Source organism: Echiichthys vipera, assembly GCF_963691815.1.
Source record: "Echiichthys vipera genome assembly, chromosome: 23".
NCBI lineage: Eukaryota > Metazoa > Chordata > Actinopteri > Perciformes > Trachinidae > Echiichthys > Echiichthys vipera.
Genome location: NC_139848.1, coordinates 12555827 through 12574975, shown reverse-complemented (window position 1 = coordinate 12574975; position 19149 = coordinate 12555827). Strand labels below are relative to the sequence as shown.

Sequence of the window (19149 nt, the reverse complement as noted above, 5' to 3'; positions counted from 1 at the left end):
TTAGCCTACAAAAGGTGACGGTTAGGGTTAGACATGAAAACCACTTGGTTAGGATTAGAAAAAGTCTGTGGTTTGGTTTAGTGTGTCGATCCTCATAAATTAAAGTCGACCTGACAGCATTGCTTGACAGGGTTTTTGCGACCCCCAGCAGACAAATTTGAAATAGTTACTTTTGCTGAAAAATTGCAATCCATGTCTTCCCTTATTTTTACACTTTGCAAAGTCATCCCGCCGGCCAGATTGGACCCTTTGGCGGGCCAGTTCCAGCCCACGGGCCATATGTTTGACTCCCCTGCCCCCAACATTTAAACTCCAATCCCTTCAATACTGCTATCTACCAATGCAGTCTGTTTTCAGTTGTTTTGGTGTTGTGAAGTTTCTTTCTTACAGCGCCTTCTCATCAATTCGCCCAGGTCTGTCTGTGCACAGCTCCACTTTCAGCCACTGGGTGGCGCCAGCTGCTATGACTCCACTGCAGGGTGAGATTCTGACTGAGGGGTCTCCATTGTACTGCACCTGGAACACACCTTCAATGCACAAACACACAAATACACATGGAGTTAATTTAGTACATAGTCCTTACTGCTAAATATTATATTATACTATAAGAGTAACAGTAAAGGTTTCAAACAGAGGCATCTACCTTCCCTTGAGACAGTTCAGTGGTAGAAAAACCTACTTCCTCAAACAACGGGCAAGGCATCTAGTATAAAAAAGCTTACTGCATTTAAGAAAATGTAAGCACTAGTTTACATTAACAGCACATCAGTTGCACACAACAGTGTTTCCTCACTCAACGAGACACCCCACAAGACAAATAGTATGGAAAAGAAAGATCATCACAGAGGACTCGTGCGCCGCGTTGCTGCTCATGGGGGAATTGTTGTGTCTCTGTAAATCATGTATTAGTCACAGTGTGAGAGTAGACTGTGGTCTTGACCTTCTCTATATGTAAAGTGTCTTGAGATAACTTTTGTTATGATTTGGCACGATAAATAACCTAACTCCTAACATATACCCACGTTAGCAACTAAGATTCAGTATCTCAGAGCCAAGAAATACGCGCTGGATCTACCTGATGCTGATCCCTGATTGGTTATTTGGTGATGTTTGCTGATCACCTGACTGCTTGCCGCAATACACCCAAAGTCTAGTACTGAGTCCGTTAGGAAGGAACAAGCCCTGGGCAACCTAGAGCAGCACATAAAGAAAGACAGAGTTAAAATACAATTAAAACATTTGCCGAGATGTATGCGTATGTTAAGCCTGCTTACCCCATCAGTGAGATTTTGATGGTCTCTGCATCATCTACGTGAATCAGAAGGCTGTCTCTGACCTCAACCTCCTCCTCTGGAGTAAACTCCAGCAAGCCGCTTACAGAGAGACCTGGAGCCACCACCTTTACTGAGCTCGACGCTGTAAATTTGAACAACTACACCGACAAAAGAAACAAGAGAAAAAAAAGAATCCATTAAACGCATAGGAACCACTTTGGTGGTACATTTGGATACAGTAGCAAACATTTAGAGACATATGCTGTGTCTCAAATCGCGCACTTCCACCCTCAAGCTGACTTTTATGAGAGTGGAAGTGCGTTCACACTGAAAGTTGATACAATGCCATATACTGCGTTTATCCAGTCACGCCCTAAAAAACGGCCGAAACGTTGAGGGTGGATCGATGGACACTCAACACCCTCAATCGCTGCCATTTTGTCTACGTAGCGGAAGAGGCGAGACTTAATTCAAACTGGAAAATGTTAGTCAATAAAGCAACATCAACTACAACATCGCTGTTTAGTGTAAACAGCCATTCTCTTTATGAATGTAAGTAAAGTTATACATGGGATTTTCACTAAAACTCCACTGTTAACAGCTATAACCGCTTTTAGGCTGTTCACTGATTCAGAGGAGTTGTTGAAAAGCGGAATTTTATTGTTTTGGTTTGGGTTTTTTTTTGCCAGTTTTTACAAGTTACAAGTTTATTTGAAAATAACTAACTTGCCTCGGGGAAGACCCAGGACTAGGTGGAGGGATTATATCTCCACACTGGTCTGGGAACGCCTCGGGATCCCCCAGTTAGAGCTGGTTAATGTGGTCCGGGAAAGGGAAGTTTGGGGTCCCCTGCTAAAGCTGCTGCCCCCACGACCCAACCCCGGATAAGCGGATGAAGATGAGATGAGATGAGATGAGATAACTTGCAAATGCAATTTTTTTGATGGTGTCAGATTATTCATAACATAATGGTGATGAAGGCTGGTTCGAGGGGCCCCCTGTGATAATTTGCCCAGGGCCCTAAAAGACTCTAGAATCGCCTCTGTAGATAAGGCGGAGGGTTAATGCAGGGGTAACTTTAACACACTGAGGCTGTCTTAAAATATTTTTTTAAAGAAAAATGTACTAAAATAATTATTAAATTCATATTAGCGCTTTATGTTTCACAAAATGGTACCATCTAGGACGTGCCCGTGGATGGATGACGACAGACAGACATAACGTTACAGATAGGTAACGTTAGATAGGTAGATAGACTGTCTGCTTATTAGTTGATACAAAACACCTTAAAGTTTCTTTTACCTTTGACGCTGGTTTTTCAATTGTTACTTTCTTCGACGCCTTCCCAATATTTGTTGCCGTGACTGTGGTCTTGTAAACCTGTCCGACGTTGACGTCCCTGAACTCGACAAACGGCGGGTCAACTCGAACACACCTTCCAGCCATGATATGACTTTGTAGTTAACGTCACTACCTATTTAATTAGCCACACATATATTGTTCTTCTCATTAACGCAATTTAACGTCACACGGAAAATAGTTATTCGCTATAACTTTGTCGCATACCGACAGTCAACTTTCCTGTTTCTACCCAGACACTAAACAGAGGTTACCTCAGGTGGTTTCTAGGCAACGACTCGACGAATCCGACTCATGTATGGAAGCTTTAATGGACAATATTATGTAGCTGCGCTCGTTTTGACCAGTATCAAGTCAGTTTGATGTTCATTGGATATTCAGAATAAAAAACTATTATGAATGTAAACCATTTCAATGAATTATGTCAAACCACTATGATTTCTTTTGCTAAACTAAAATCTATCATGCTCCCTTATCTTTTGACCAGGAGCTGTCAAACGACTTGTGCAACGTAAAGACTGGTAGTCCTTATATATCACAAGGCTTGTTTTTGATGTATATCTTCTTTATTTTTAGCATTGTTTTGCAATTCCTTTGATGTTTGGAAATGCATTTTCTTAGTATGACCTCATGATCTTTCTTCATTTCTTGTCTTGGTTCCTGTTGGTAGAAAAATGTTTATTTGAATTTTTTTCCATTTACAGTATTTCATTATAATATTTGTATTGTATTGATAAGAAAAATAGATTTAAGTTTAGCAAATATATATATATATATATTATTGAAAAGCAATATTAGGAAGGGGAATAGTAGAGGAATATTAGGCTTTATGTTGCACAAGTGGTTGGACGTAATTTAATGAAATGGTTTAAATGCATAAGAGTTTTTTATTCTGAATATCAAATGAATGTTAAATATGTCAAACAGAGTTACCACCTTGGGCACTACAGGTGGACGGGGCAGCTTTTGACAATCTCAATAAAGATTATTATGCAAAAAGTCTTCTGGCTAAAAACGTATTTTCTTAGTTTATCCCCCGTCCTTTCTCTGCGTTTTTCCATGGATACTTAAATCAATCTAATATTCAATCAATCCTTATATTTGTTTTACTACAAATATGATATAAAGAGCTGCAAATACACATCATTAACATGGATTTACTTTCCTTGCGTATATACAGTATATACACACATGATTCACGCTTAAAATAAAAATAAACATTTATACAAATGTAAGATGATTTATAGTTGTGATTTATTTCACAAGACAAAAACATAATTTTCTTCAGTAAATAGCATGTTACAAAAAATAACTGATTAGTCCAACTAACATCAAATTTTAAAAAATAAGAGTCTTTGAAACAAAAAAATTAAGAAAAAAGTAAGAAAAATCAATGTTAGTAATTTACTGAGACATAACAGCACCAGGACTCTCCCATATTTCATCATCATAAATATTAGAGGTAGCTCTGATTGCATCTGTGCCTGTCACATAGAGGCTGTGGCAGTCCGTTACAGCTGTCTCTTCAGCATTTTGGTTGGAAACCCCCGATACCTCCCCAGCACTTGAGTCCACATGTGGAGCTTTACATGGTTCTGAATCCTCCTGGTTACTAGAGTCTGCTGAACTTCTCTCTCCACCAACCGGAGAAGTAGACCGCGACCCAGCCCTGGCCTCCTCTGGTGGCTTTTCCTGCCTCCTTTCGCACTCTCTAGCTGGGATAGGTGGTGTGACTTTATCCTTTATCCCCTGGTTCTGAGGTCTGCTCTCTAGGCCGAAGAAGTTGTTTCGGACGACATAGCGCACGCACTGCAGGAGGACATTCCTCTCATGGCGGATATCCGGGGCCAGTAACTAAAAGAGTGAAAAAAGTCATGCTCATGAGGGCTTTGAATATGCGTTATATAGATAATACAAACTGAAATGTTATTTTATTGCTTTAATATCCTGTGATAAATACTTGTATACGCTTACCATCTCAAGTAGAGTAGCGCGACGTGTCTGCGGTGTATCTTTGTTTCCTCCTCTGCCACCCCTTCCTCTTCTTCTGCCCCCTTTTCCTCTTCTGTTGTGCGGCGTGTGAAGGGCGCAGTTAGGGTCTGCAACCTGTGAAGAGGTCTCCAGGCTTCTAGAGGTTCCTCTGGCCTGAGAGTTCAGTGGTGTTGTGTTTAGAAGAGCCTGGTTTTCTCGCACAAGGTCTTCGGCTCGCTTAATAGGGACGGCTGAAACAGAATAATAACACATTTGAAGTGAGATGCCATAGCCCAATGTGCATTTTGTCTATCAATGTAAAGTATACAGTATAACCCTAATCTGTCAACATAATAAAACCTACCTACCTATAGTAAAGCCTTTTGTGGATCAAATTGAATTACTTAATTATCTGAGGCTTAGACAAATAATAATGACCAAAGATGGAAGGAAAAGACATACAAGCATCCTTTTGGCCCTGCACATAAAACATGCCAGCCTACTTTATATTGACAAGCGAGGGCTCAGCATGTACTCATAGAACTGGAGTTACATCCAGGTAAATACTACACATCTCCACAAGACTGAGAATGTCAACAGCAACACATCTGGTACAGCTTAGTAATGCTGCATTTGCTAGCTACACTTTTTTGCTTTTACACTTTATAATTATCTTGTAGTTGTCGGAACGTCACTTTTAGATGAAAAGGATCGCAAATTGGATATCCATCTTCTACAACAACTTCTTGGTCATTTTGTAGGATATCCAAAATGCTCCCATGCTGCCTATTTAAGGCGCCTTTTGGGTGTATATCAAGCTGGAATATCAGTTCCCTCTGACATTGTCACGGCTCTTCTAGACTAGGCTTCAGGTGAGTGGCACGACGACTCTCTTACACCAATAGCATGCACGCATTACGTGACACGTGAGATTCGTTTTCACGCGGGGAACGATGCAGGAATCAAGACACTGTAGATATCGTAGCTTCTACAGTTCTAGGCAAAAATGTTAATCCAGACATCCCTAGTCTGAACAGAGTTTCCAGTCTGCTACGGAAGATGTTAAAGGTGGTGGCTAACTCACCCTCGGGTTCCTCATCACTTTCACTCATGGAGCCATAGTTAGCCATCAGGGAGCCCAGAGCTGAGCTCATCTGTTTTGGGGCCACAACCACGCCACCATTCCTGGACTCAGGGGCTGGGTCCTCTCGGTCAGAATCTGGAAGCACGTAAGAAACACTTTGAAATAAAAATATATCAGTTACCATAACAGTAGGTTTTTTACAATTCTTTCTACAATACAGACGACATAAACCGCCTGACAAACAACCAGTTAAAACTAAAAAACAACACAGATGTGACAGTGACATATTTTAGGTGATAGTTTACAGGCTTGTTTAAATACTGCGCCCCATCCGTGTCAGATGAGTCACTCACCATGATCACTGCTGACCAGCGCTCCCAGTGGATCCTCATCCCTGCAGGGCCGGGTGAGGGGGGGAGGTCTGTGTGCAGCACCGTTGCCTGATGGGTGAGGGCCTCCAGGGTGTTGCCCATGGAACCCCCTGTTTCCCCGGCCACGACCTTGACCCCGCCCCCGCCCTCGTCCTCTGCCTCTCATTCGTCTGCAATTAAAATGTTAAAGTTAAGAATTAAGCAATTAAAATATTAAAGTTCAGAATTAGATAAGAGTAGCTGCGACCTCATGTCAAAAAACAAAGTTACAGACAAACAGTTCTGTTTCTGTTTGCAATAAAAGAGAAAATAAGTAGCATGTTGTACATTTACCCAAACTGAGCTGTCTCCAAAACGGCTCCCGTCTCTTCCCGCACCTCCATCATTTTTTGCTTCTTGTCAATATTCCGAAGTGTTGGGTAGTTTCTGGACCAACAAATTAAGTCTCAAATTAAACAACAACAATCATGTTTTGCTGATGAAATCTCTGTATATACACCATAGAAAATACTTTATGGTAGAATGTCATTAATGGTTTGAAGGTAAATTAGACGGCTGAGACGGTTTCAAATGAATACTTGAACGCCTCACACAGAGGCCCGCTGATGAAGATGACATTCGACCACACCACAGCTTCAACCCACGGACACGTACGTTATTGTTTTTGAGGATCCATCCGACAAAAACCTAAACTGAAGTAAGACAACGGACTTGGCCCATCACGCGATTTAAGATCAGTGACTGCTGTGACTTCTCCAGCGAGGCATTAACCCTCTGAGTTACCAGAGGCCTGCTAATTGGTAAGCTAACCCCGGCCCACCCACAGAACGAGAATACTGACTTGCGCCTCTCCTCTCTCCATTTTGCAATCTCGTCCGGCGTGTCCAGCTTGATTCTTTTAGCGCCCGGTGCATGGTTCTGCAGTCGGCATGCAAAAAAAAAACTGATATTAACAAAAGTAAAATAGTGAGAACACAAGTTTCAGACACACAGAGAGTTGTTTCACCTACATTTTTCCAGTGGATGCTGACTATTTTTTCATGAGCCATGAAGCTGCAGTCAGGCACCGAACACTATGAAAAAGATTTGATGGATGCGGTCAGTGACACTTGAACACAGAGTTCCATAAAAGACGTGAAATAAAGCAAAATGTGCTTGAAAGATGCATCAAATTACCTTGACGTGTTGTGAAACATGTTCATCGTACTTCTCCTGGTTTTTGAAGCCCCGGTCACAGGTGTCACAAAAGTGGGGATACTCCGGTTCTTTCTTAATTTTTTGCTGTGGATTAAAGACAAATCAGTTCACCATGAAGCCGGGCTTATTCTCAGTGTGGAGTGAGCTGCTGCTGTGAGACAAACACTCTTAAGGTCACGATTTAAGTTGTCCAACAGACAGGTACCTTTTTCCCATGATTGTTGGGGGCTCCATAGCTCTGTCTTCCACCTCGATGCCATTCACGATCAAAGTTTTGACCTGAAGGCGAGACAGAAGTTAGAGGACTGACACAACAAGGCACAGGTCAATACCTCAATCATCAAAATGTGAAAATCGGGGCGGCAGGTGGCTGAGTGGTTAGAGCAGTCGCCCCATGTAAAGAGGCTGAAGGTCCTCAAAGCAGCAGTTGCTTGTTTGACCTGTGGCCCTTTGCTGCATGTCTCCCCCCCTCTATCCCCCATTTCCTGTCTGTCCTACATAATAAAAGGCTTGAAAACCTGCCAAAAGTGAACATCTTTTCTTTATTACTAGTAAAAAGGGACACCCAGTTCAGTGTATTACTCCTCAGCATGTGAGCACAGTTGAATGAATGTCTTTTGTGTCTCTGAAGGAACTTTGTCAAGTCTGAGAAATAACCCTGATGATTTCATCTGGGTCATCCCAGCGCACGCTTGGAGACTGCATTTATTTACACTAAATTATTAGTATAGGTATCCCTTTAATACTTTCCACAATGATTGGTTTGTCTTAGAAAAATCATTAGCTGCCAATATTGGTCCCGATGAAACCAATCATTTAAAAACACTGGGGGAAAGTGTATTAGTTGGGTTACTTCAGGAATGCATGCACCATAGGCAAATATTATTATAAAGTAAATTCAAGGTAGACATGGGGAGGTAAATGTGCTATTTACATGTACATTTGTTGTTTTTTTCATATTTGGTGGCTATAAAAATAACTCTTTTTCAGGCTGTGGATGAAAGTAGCATTTTTAAGCCGATTGTGATTGTTTGTTGGTGGTTTGGTCCCAATTAACAGATACCGTAAGGCTGCTCACCGCGTGGGCGTTTAGCTCCATAGTGTCCACGGGCTGGCGGGTCACCAAACCCCGCCGCTGCCCCGTTATACCACCCCGCCGCTGCCCCGTTATACCACCCCGCCTGGCCGCTGTAGTCCCAGGTGGGCTCGGTGGACGTCTCGCCCCAGCTCCACATGCTGGGGTGGAAGCTGCTGGAGTGGGGCTGCTGCTGGGTGGAGTTTGGAGGGGGACAGCCGAAGTCCGGCGGAGGGTAGTGTCCCGGTTCAGTCATACTCGCCACCACGAAGTCTTTCTTCACGTTGACAGTGAAGTATCTTTGAAGAAAATGTGGGTTTCTCACCACGCAGCTCTCACGTGTGCATGTTTTGCCGATAGCTGAGGTTTTCCTCTAGTTTACTTCGTCACTTCCGCTAAAACAGGAAGTACATAAAACATAAACCCAACTAAATTAAAAATATTAACGAGCCATAAAGCCGTAGCTGTGATAGTGTGGTTGCAAATGCACGTGCTCCCCTGCAACGGTGTGTTTTCTATGTTTTTAATAAAAGTGTTATTTCCGAAAGCCGGTATATTTGCGAAAACGTCTCGCCAGATTTAGCACAAACGTAATCTCATGGGGTTGCCAGGTTGAGAAGACTGTTTTGTTTTGTCAATTATGTATTGAGATGACAATGTTTGTTTATTATTATTTTTTTTATTATTTATGATTTAATATGAGAGCCTTGCTGTGTTTATTTATTGTTTTTTCTGTGGAAAACTTCTCGTGTTGTTTTATATTCAAGTGTTTGACACTTTCTGAAAAAATTAAATTTAAAAAAAAAAGAATGTTCTGTTGGAGTTTATTTTCCCCACACGTTTTATTTAATTATTTTATTTTTCAATATTTATTGACTTCTTTTGATACAAAACAATAACAACAAACATATTCATTAATACTTATAAATATAATATTCAAGGGCAGAGCCAGGGAGAGTTTCAAATAAAGATAAGAGAAGATATTCCTTTATTAGTCCCACAAAGGGAACATTTTTATTCACAGCAGCAAAGTGGATAGCACACCTAGAGGAAGCATCAATAAGAAACAATTAATTGAAGAAAAAATATAGAAAAAATATGAACAACAAAAACACAGGGAAATGTAAAAATATAAGAATAACAGGAACAATATATACAACAGAATTTTTAAGTATTTTAATTTTAGAAATGTACACTAAGGCACAGAAGAAAAATAAAAGTATTGCACATTATGATTGAAATTATCATTATTTATAATTATTGTTTTTGGTGTGTGTGTGTGTGTGTGTGGTCTAACTGGAGCCTTGCTGGTTGTACAGTCTGACAGGTGCAGGAAGGAAAGACCTGCGCTAACGCTCCGTCACACACTTTGGGTGAAGCAGCCTGTCGCTGAAGGAGCTCTCCGGTGCTGTTAGAGTTTCCTGCAGGGGGTGGGAGTCATTCTCCATCATGGATGAAAGCTTTGCCATCCTCCTGCTCTCTCCCACCACCTTCACAGAGTCGAGGGGGCGTCCCGGGACAGAACTGTCATGGCATATGCCTGTACTATGGTCACTTCTGTTTTTGCACTATTTGGTCATATTTACTCATATTAATTTATTCAATACTATATTATTACAAAACAAACCAAACAAGAACAACTGCACTAAATCATGTGAATATGTATAGATGTCTATTTCTATTTCTTCCCTTTTTAAATTTAACTTTATTGCTTATTTTTGCTATTTTTTTACCTTATTTTGTAATATTCTGTTTCTGCTGTGACAAAAGAATTTCCCCGTCTGCGGGACATTAAAGGTTTTCTGATTCTGATTCTGATTCTGAAATGGGCTTCCTATAAATATATCAAACATAGAGCACATCTGAAGGGTTTTAGCAGCTTTCTTGTTTCTGAGCCATAGATGGTTTTGATGTACTGTTCAGTTTCCTTACCAAAAGGAATAACAGAGGGTTTAGGATTTCTAAATTTGGCTTTGTGAATGTGATATTTTCCTAAAATGATCAATAGTATATCTATATAATAATATCAATAATTAGGTATATTTCTTTCTGTTGTTTTACTTTTATTGTCATGGAAACCAAACAGCCCATGTTTCCAAAAAAAAAAAAAAAATGAGAGACAAGTTTATAAGTAATGTATTGGGACAGATCTTTACAAAAAAGTGGTGGTGTCGGGACATTGCCAGAACAGATGCACCATGGTTTCTGGACATATTCCACAGAAAGAACACTTCACACATAAGCCTTGTGAGAGGTTAAATACCTGGATCTCACACCAGTTAGTTGGACCAGTCCCAGCCTGGTCCTGGTCCTGGTCCTGGTCCTGGTCCTGGTCCTGGTCCTGGTCCTGGTCCTGGTCCAGTCCCAGCCTGGTCAGATGCATACATGAACTGATGAAGCCTCTTGGATGAGAGGTGAAACGTCTTCCTAGACAAATAACCAAGTCCAGTTGCTTTTGACTGAAATTGCTTCGAGGATAACTTTACACATATGTCAGGCTTAAACCTCAGGAGATATTGCTTAACAGGGTAATACCTATGTATGATTTTGTAAGAGACTTCTCGTACTTTGTTCGTGAGGAGGTATTTATAAGGAAGATTCCTGATATTTCCCCAGTTCAGGTTATCAATAAAAGAAGACCAATAGGGAATAACTTTGGGGATACTGGAGACATCTCTCTGGAATAAAGAGCGAGTATTATCCCACCACGGTTTTATGTTTGTACCATAGACGGGGATGCGTGTCCAAAATTTATAATTTAAATTAAATAATAAATAAATAAAAATAAAATAAAATAAAATAAATAAAATTTTAAATACAGACTTCTACGTAGTGTCAAGTTAGGCGGCACCTATGGGTGGATTTCAGTCTTTTCATGAGCCAGCTCAGTGATGCTTTTATCTTAACTATTACATTAAACAAAGTGGTGAAGTGGTAGTTTATGAGGTGGGGGTACTGCTAGGTAGTTGAGTATGTAACCATGAAGAGGGGGTAAACTTACTTTTTTTCTTAATTACTATGTCATGCAAAAATAATATGTCCAGCACGACTACTGACAATTTTTTTTTTTAAAGACACTATATATTCCAATGTGTTTTTGGTGATAGGTGGGTTTACTCAGGGTTCGTACCGGTGCTTGATCCTTGAAAATGCTTGAATTTTAATGGTGTATTTCCAAGGTTTGAATAGTGCTTGAATTTTGGGCAAATGTTTGAAATTGTATCCACATTTCTTCCACAACAAATAGCTATAGAATAAAAATATAATTTAATCTCTTATCCTTCTGGTGTTATGAAACAATTTAGTTGTTAATAACATAACACCATATATTTTAACGTGATTTTAATGGAAAAAAGTGAAATAATAATTTTCAATGTATTCGTAGAAATTTGTAATTTACCACAACTGTAAGGTACTGGAAAAGCTTGAAAATAGACCTTAAAAGTGCTTGAAAAGTGCTTGAATTTGACCTTGAAAAAGGTGTATGAACTGTATGGTGTATACTATATATATTCCCTCAACTATGGGTGTATATATTTAAGAGTAAACTTAAAACTTTCCTTTTTGATAAAGCTTACAGCTAGGACTTACGAGCCCTTAGCAATGTTGTTTTTTTATCTAAGTTTGCTCTGCTTAATGATGCTGCTATAGGCCTAGTCTGCCGGGGATAATACTTTTCCAGATACTCTGAGCTTCTCTTCTCTCTGTCTGTATCATCTATGTCTCATCGAAGCATGTTACTAATTCAACTTCTTCCCCAGAGTTGTTTGTGTTTTGTCGTCTCGCAGGTCTCTGCTGATCGTGGTGGTGTCTGCTGCCGGGGTCCTGCATGACGCTTCCTGCTGCTATTATAATCTATCACCTTAGCTGTGCTTGTTTCTACTATTCTGCTGTATTAACTGCCATAACATATAAGTCATATTCACATTAATATAGATATTATTATAACTACTGGAAGTGTGTCATAAATAAGTCATAGAGTGTGGTCTTTTTCCTAGTTTGTAAAGTGTCCTGAGATAACTTTTGTTACGATTTGGCTCTATGAATAAAATTGAATTGAATTGAATTGAACTACACCACCGATTAAACATATATATATTTGCATTGGTAGCGTAAACTACATTAAAGTGATATTCTATATTTATACAAAACAAAACATATAGACCAGCTTCAAAATCAGCTGAAATAACGATACAGTAATAAACCATTTCTGATTGTTACAGGAGCAGCATTTATTGTGCAGGGATGGAATGCTCAAGCTTTGAAGAGAACCTCAAATTTCCTAAGCGTGTTCACTGTGGAATTATACGCAATCCTGATGGCAGTGCAATGGACAGAGCAGATCCAGAACCATAAGGTGTTGATATGCAGTGACTCTGTGTCAGCGATCAATAGTGTTGGGAGAGGATCGTCAAAGAGTCGGCAAGACCTAGTATATGACATTCTTCTGGCCATAAGAGATGTGAAAAGGAGAGGGGTAGAAATATCGTTTCTATGGGTCCCAGCTCATGTCGGTATTGCGACAAATGAAAAGGTTGATAAGTTGGCCAAGGAAGCTGCTCTTAAGGAAACTGTAGATATCAACATACATTTATCAAAGGCAGAGGGTAAAAGTATAGTTTGGCAAGAAACCATTTTAAAATGGCAGCAGCTCTGGGAGCAAGAACACAAAGGCAGGCACCTGTTCTCATTATCTAGTAGGGTAACTGATTCAGTTAACATCTGCAAAAGAGGGGGGTTAAGACGTAAGGAACAGGTTACTATTTCTAGATTGAGAATTGGGCACACATATCTGAACAGCACCTTGTTTATTTTAGGGAAACACCAGAGTGGCTTGTGTTCCTGTCTGGAACCTGAAACAGTACAACATGTTTTGATGTCTTGCAGAAAACATGATCGCCAGAGACAAGACCTTCTTAGAGAATTGCAAGAAATTGGATTAAATGAAGTTTCTCTTAAAAGTATTTTGGAAGTGGGATCAAGCAGGAGGGGAAAAAGCAGTTTTTTCAGATTCTTAAAAGACACTGGGCTGTATAGTAGAATATAGAGCACTAAGATACTAGTCCCATAGGTGGCAGCAATGCAACTTTTGGTTGCCGGCTGCCGTAAAACCACAAAGAAGAAGAAGAAGAACCATTTCTGATATCGGGTGATATCGAATGAGCGGACCTGGCAACCCAGCCGCTTCCTGGTGCTCCCTCCCCTCCCCTCCCGTCGCCTCCTCTCGCCTCCTCTCGCCGCGTGTTTCACTCAGTGTGAGCAGCAACGTGGTGACCGGAAAACCCTGAAGGCTCTCAACTCAGAGAGCACACACTCTGCAAAGTAACTGAGCCGTCGCCAAAATGCTCGTGTTATTTGAGACCGCCGCTGGATATGCAATATTTAAAGTACGTATACGTTTTCCCCCTTTAAAATTCAAGAATTGAGGATTTATAGCTACGTGTGTTAGCTTAGGTTAGCCTCACAGCTAGTAACCCACAGCCCGTGTTGCTTCAGCGCATGCAACGTGACTGATAGCGAGCAACATGACATAGTTATGTTTTAATTCGAGCTCGTGTATGTGAACGAGGTAGTTTAATGTTTTGTTTGTAAGGTTACACGGGTTTATTTTGTTAACGCGAGAGCTAACGCAAGTTTGCAGAGAAGGCCCCGTAACCACGTGTGCCTGGCGAGGCTCACGTGGCTGTCTCTAACTTACTTCTCAACAATGTTCACTTGCATATTCAGGCATCATATGCAAAATAATATAAAGACATTAATATTAACTGCTCTTTCTGTAATTTACACCCAGAGACAGTTGTTCATTTGCTTTGGCTTTGCTCTTACACCATAAAAACTATGGGCAGACCTTTACTACTGATTCTTTCACTATAGATTTGATTTTACTTTGGGAAAATGTTGTTTTTGGTTTCCATGATCACCCGAAGCAAGAAGGAAAATGGTACTTTTTAATACGTGTGCTTTTAGTTATTGCAAAAGTATCTATTCTAAGAAATCTCCATGATGTTTAAAAAAAATGCAACTTTACCTTAAACTAATCCAACAATCAACAAAATAAAAACTCTATTAAAAGCATTGATTATGTAATATGTGTTACCTTATTGTATAATGAACACCCCCCTAGCACTCTCTGTATTCTCCCTGTACACTGTTCCCTGTATACTATTTGTATCTATATGAGCTTATTTTACATAAAGCCGTCAACAAATAAACTTGCATATTGAATCTTAAGTACATATCCATGCTGCTGACCAAATCTTGAATGCATATTACAGGAGAATATAATGTTAATGCTGACTAATCTAAAGATATTTACATACTAGCGTTTATTATACTGCCCTACGAAGCCTAAGTGCAGTAACTACGGAAAAAATAAATGGCTTTAAAGTGTGTTTTCTGTCCCAGCAAATTAATATTTGGCACATTGATGATGGATTATCAATTACTAGTTTGTCATTTAATCATTTTTATCCAACTCAATTCTACCCTCCATACTTTCAGGCCCATAATTGTGCAGAAATCATGATGTTAGTGGTTTCAGATACTTCGAGTGTGCTGCCCAGACCTTTATCAATGCATGACAATTAAAGTGAGCGCTTCTGTCGTATTTCAGGTACTCGATGAATCCAAACTGCAGCAGGTCGACAGCCTGTATAAGGAGTTTGACACTCCTGAAAAGGCAAACAAAGTGTAAGTATTTAGGGTTTTCCAACCATGAAAGCGTGGAATCAGCTAGTTGTTATCATGTGAATTAGACACATGTCTAAACCGTTTTGTTTTTCCCTCTGCCAGTGTGAAGCTGAAGCACTTTGAGAAGTTTCAGGACACAACAGAGGCCTTGGCAGGTAATGGCGTACTTCTTTAAACACTAATACACACTGTGATGTGTTTGTCTGATTAAAACATGAGGTATTCCACCGTCTTCGTCACTACCAATGAGACCACGTAGTTTTTTCAACAGGTAGTTTCAATTGTAAGGGAAGGTAGTTGGACCCTTTTTTTTCCTAAGCTTGTAAAGGATTGATCAGAATTAGATTTTCCACTGGATTCCCCATCACTCATATTAGTGATTGTTTTCTGGTTTAATGCATCAGTTTATGATTTAACGCAGTGTTCTTAACCTCTGCCACCCAGCTGCGACTGCCCTTACAGAGGGAAAAATTGGCAAGAGTTTGAAGAAAGTGCTGAAGAAAGTTGTCGCCAAGGAAGCTCACGAGCAGCTGGCTATCAGCGACGCGAAACTCGGCGGGGTTATTAAAGTACGTGGCCTAATATTCATGTACATCATTATTATTCAGTAGCTTAGTGTTGTTATGGCTCTAACAGGCTGTTTCTTTTGTTTTTGTTGCTTTAGGAAAAGCTGGATCTGAGCTGTGTCCACAGCCCCGCTGTGGCTGAACTGATGAGATGCATCAGGAGCCAGATGGAGAGCCTCATCACCGGACTTCCTCCCAAGGAGATCAGCGCCATGTCGCTCGGCTTAGCTCACAGGTAGATTGCGCACAGATACGGCGTTGCATAAACGCGGCCGCTGCCTATGATTACCCTTGCTGTCTGAAACTTCCTGTAGATTTTCCTCAGCAATCGTCACTACCGCTGAGGCAGCAGTCTCTCCCTAGGCAAAGAGAGGTCCAAAACAGTTTGCTGTGTAATATAACTCGTCTTTTTGCCTGTGCTCGCCAGTTTATCCCGCTACAAGCTGAAGTTCAGCCCGGACAAAGTGGACACCATGATTGTGCAGGCCATCTGTAAGTTGTATTTGTTTTTAATTATGTAAGCAAAGCATTAAAGGATAGTTTGGGCTGCAAAGGGCTGCAACTACGTATTTTCATTGTCAGCTCACCTCAGAATTACTTTTACAATCCGCTTTAGTGACGACTGTCGTGCATTTGAATATGCAGTCTGACTTTGAGTGTTTTGTTTTTTCTCTGTCTCTTCAGCTCTTTTGGATGACCTAGATAAGGAGCTTAACAACTACATCATGCGCTGCAGAGAGTGGTATGGCTGGCACTTTCCTGAACTGGGAAAGATCATCACCGACAACTTGGCTTACTGCAAAGCTGCCCGCCATATTGGTAAAAATATATATATATATTTAAAGGGTTACACTGGTGATTTTATATCTGCAAAGTTAGGAGGCTTGCGAGATGTTGGATGGATTCTCAAGTGGCCGAATGTATCTCTGTGTCTGCAGGTGATCGCACAAACGTGGCCGGCTCAGATTTGTCAGACATCCTCCCCGAAGAAATTGAGGCCGAGGTCAAACTGGCCGCCGAGATCTCCATGGGAACAGAAGTGTCGGAACACGACATCACCAACATTTGGCACCTTTGCGATCAGGTTAGTCTTTCTTTCTGCTCCACATGTGTCGCGTACATCGAAGAGCTCAAGTGACAGTCGTGATGATGACGACAGTTGTCTTTACCCTGAAACAAACATGTGGGTTTTCAGTCACTACCTCATCTGAACAGTCACAGTCTATGGCTCCTGCTCTTAACTACAGAACTGCTTTGCCCTTCTATTTTATTTTATTGTCTACTGGCAGCTGGAATTCAAATCACATCTCCTTCTTTTCCACAGGTGATTGAGATTTCAGAATACCGTGCTCAGCTCTATGACTACCTGAAGAACCGTATGATGGCAATCGCCCCCAACCTGACAGTAATGGTGGGGGAGCTGGTCGGTGCCCGTCTCATCTCACACGCGGGTAAGTCACCGAGAAGGGGCCGCGTGAACACAAGCCAAGCAGTGATGATGACGACATTCTGTCGCTTTCCTGAAAAAGACTGATGCTTTTAAGTCACTACCTCATCTGAGCTTGTGATAAGAGGCCAAATGAGCGCATAGCGGTACGAACATCACATTTACTCGTCTCTTTCTTGCTGCCGTGTCATTAAGGATCCCTTCTGAATCTGGCAAAGCATCCGGCCTCCACGGTGCAGATCCTCGGAGCAGAGAAGGCTCTGTTTCGGGCCCTGAAGACTCGCAAAGACACACCCAAGTATGGTCTCATCTACCACGCCTCATTAGTGGGCCAGACCACGGCGAAGAATAAGGGCAAGGTACGTCCAGAATGATCCGTAACAGGACTAGGTAATGATCATCCCAGTCTTGTGGTTTCGAAAATATCCATGGGCTCTGTTGTGATATCTGTCCAGATCTCCAGAATGCTTGCCGCTAAAGCATCCCTGGCCATTCGCTATGACGCCCTGGGAGAGGACACAAATGCAGAAATGGGAGCAGAGAACCGTGCCAAACTGGAGGCCAGGCTGCGCCAGCTGGAGGAGAAAGGAGTAAGTGCAAAGGGACATTTTTGGACGGTATCATAGGCACCACTCAAATGCACATAAATTGTATAATTCTGCTGGTCATCTGATCTTGTCTTCATCTTTTCCCCCCCTTCTCAGATCCGAAGAATCAGTGGAACAGGCAAAGCAATGGCAAAGGCAGACAAATACCAGCACAAGAGGTAAATACTCCCAAGATGGCGCCTTTCCAAAGATTCTATGTTTCAAAATGTAAATATGAAAGTTGCTAAATGCCTACTTGTTTCTTCACAGTGAAGTGAGAATGTACGATCCATCCGGCGATTCCACTATTCCATCCACCTCGAAGAAAAGGAAGTTTGAGGAGGTAGAGGAGGCAGACGAAGCCGAAGAGCCCCAAACACCGGCGGTCAAATCCAAAAAGGCCAAAAAGGAACCAGTAGCGGAAGGTGGGTAGAGTGGGAATTAACCTTATCTTGTGCCAGCAATAAAGTGACGATGATGCTCAAGATGGGTTTTTTTCCTGCCTGTTTTGTAGAAGAAGAAGCCGCAGCAGCAGAGGAAACTCCCAAGAAAAAGAAGAAGAAAAAAGACAAGAAAGCGGAGGAACCTGAAGAAGCGAAGGAGGAGGAAGAAGTAGTAGTGGTATCAACAGAGGTAGGAATCTGCTTGGTTTAAAGACTGTTCATAAGTAGATTGTAAAAAGCTATCCAGCGTTTGGTTTGTCGTTGAATACACATTGTGCTGTTTCCTCTCCAGTCATCGGGAAAGAAGAAAAAGAAGGACAAGAAAGCAGAGGTGCCCGAGGAAGCGATGGAGGAGGAGGAAGCTGTAGCTGTAACACCGGTAGGAATCGGTTCAGAGACTTGAACCCAAGTCTACAGAATGTTCATAAGTAGATGGTAAAAGTTATCCAGTGTTTGGTTCATGGTTGAATACACGCTGTGCTGTTTTCTCCCCAGTCATCGGGAAAGAAGAAAAAGAAGGACAAGAAAGCAGAGGTGCCCGAGGAAGCGATGGAGGAGGAGGAAGATGTAGCCGTAACAGAGGTAGGAATCTGTTCGGAGACTCGAACCCAAGTCCACAGACTAATAAGACTTTGACATTTGTTCCATCGTTTGTATTTGTCGTGCTCACTTCTGCTCTCTCTTCAGTCGACAGAAAAGAAGAAAAAGAAGAGAAAAAAGAAGGCCAAGCAGGAGGAAGACGACGATGAGTGAAACAGCGGCGCGTGTATATATTTTCTGTTTTAATTTTTTATGTCGTTTTTAGTTTTGTGTCATACATTTATATCTAAAGGGCAAATCTTGAGCGCCTGTTTTTGGAAAAGAGTTCACGTTAAAGAACAGAATCATCACAGCATCTGCTTTTATAACCATGAGTTTTATTTGTAAACACATCTGTATCAGACAATTCAGCGCAGAGCAATGAGTTGAGGACACATTCCCCCGTTCTCTTGTGACAAACTTTTTGTTGTCTGAGACTGTGAACGCTGCCCTGGTGAAATAAACCTTTCTTTCCGTCATTGTTTTTGTTTGTTGTACACATTGCA

At 41.2% G+C, this 19149-nt stretch overlaps 3 protein-coding genes across 4 annotated transcripts in view; 1 reads left to right on the top strand and 2 right to left on the bottom strand.

Annotated features, from left to right (window-relative positions):
* LOC310964771 (cilia and flagella-associated protein 47-like) overlaps nucleotides 1-2720 on the bottom strand; it is a gene marked incomplete at both ends in the record, with an annotated part of 63013 nt that extends 60293 nt beyond the window's left edge. Inside the window, 4 exons of the mRNA XM_083938029.1 lie at nucleotides 389-527; nucleotides 1076-1191; nucleotides 1275-1432; nucleotides 2577-2720. Coding sequence (XP_083794155.1) covers nucleotides 389-527; nucleotides 1076-1191; nucleotides 1275-1432; nucleotides 2577-2720 — 557 coding nt within the window. The remainder of the gene's footprint in view (nucleotides 1-388; nucleotides 528-1075; nucleotides 1192-1274; nucleotides 1433-2576) is intronic.
* Nucleotides 2721-4037: 1317 nt separating this feature from the next.
* On the bottom strand, nucleotides 4038-8587 carry nufip1 (nuclear FMR1 interacting protein 1; the record flags this gene model as incomplete). Its single annotated transcript, XM_083938028.1, has 10 exons — nucleotides 4038-4487; nucleotides 4608-4855; nucleotides 5689-5823; nucleotides 6042-6229; nucleotides 6393-6485; nucleotides 6901-6977; nucleotides 7070-7132; nucleotides 7236-7340; nucleotides 7462-7535; nucleotides 8335-8587. 10 exons carry the CDS (start codon nucleotides 8585-8587, stop codon nucleotides 4038-4040), a joined length of 1686 nt encoding a protein of 561 aa, XP_083794154.1.
* A 4976-nt stretch (nucleotides 8588-13563) lies between these two features.
* nop58 (NOP58 ribonucleoprotein homolog (yeast)) lies at nucleotides 13564-19122 on the top strand. 2 transcript variants are annotated; one of them, XM_083938281.1, is made up of 17 exons: nucleotides 13564-13718; nucleotides 14945-15021; nucleotides 15124-15176; nucleotides 15466-15590; nucleotides 15686-15822; nucleotides 16015-16079; nucleotides 16272-16406; nucleotides 16526-16671; nucleotides 16912-17038; nucleotides 17230-17393; nucleotides 17490-17624; nucleotides 17739-17800; nucleotides 17892-18046; nucleotides 18136-18254; nucleotides 18357-18443; nucleotides 18560-18646; nucleotides 18752-19122. In XM_083938281.1, exons 1-17 carry the CDS (start codon nucleotides 13674-13676, stop codon nucleotides 18815-18817), a joined length of 1785 nt encoding a protein of 594 aa, XP_083794407.1. In that variant the 5' UTR covers nucleotides 13564-13673; the 3' UTR covers nucleotides 18818-19122. The 2 variants fall into 2 exon arrangements, with proteins under 2 accessions (XP_083794407.1, XP_083794408.1); XM_083938282.1 differs by lacking the exons at nucleotides 18357-18443; nucleotides 18560-18646; nucleotides 18752-19122 and having other exon boundaries at nucleotides 17892-18055; nucleotides 18142-18248.
* The last annotated feature ends 27 nt before the right edge of the window (nucleotides 19123-19149 follow it).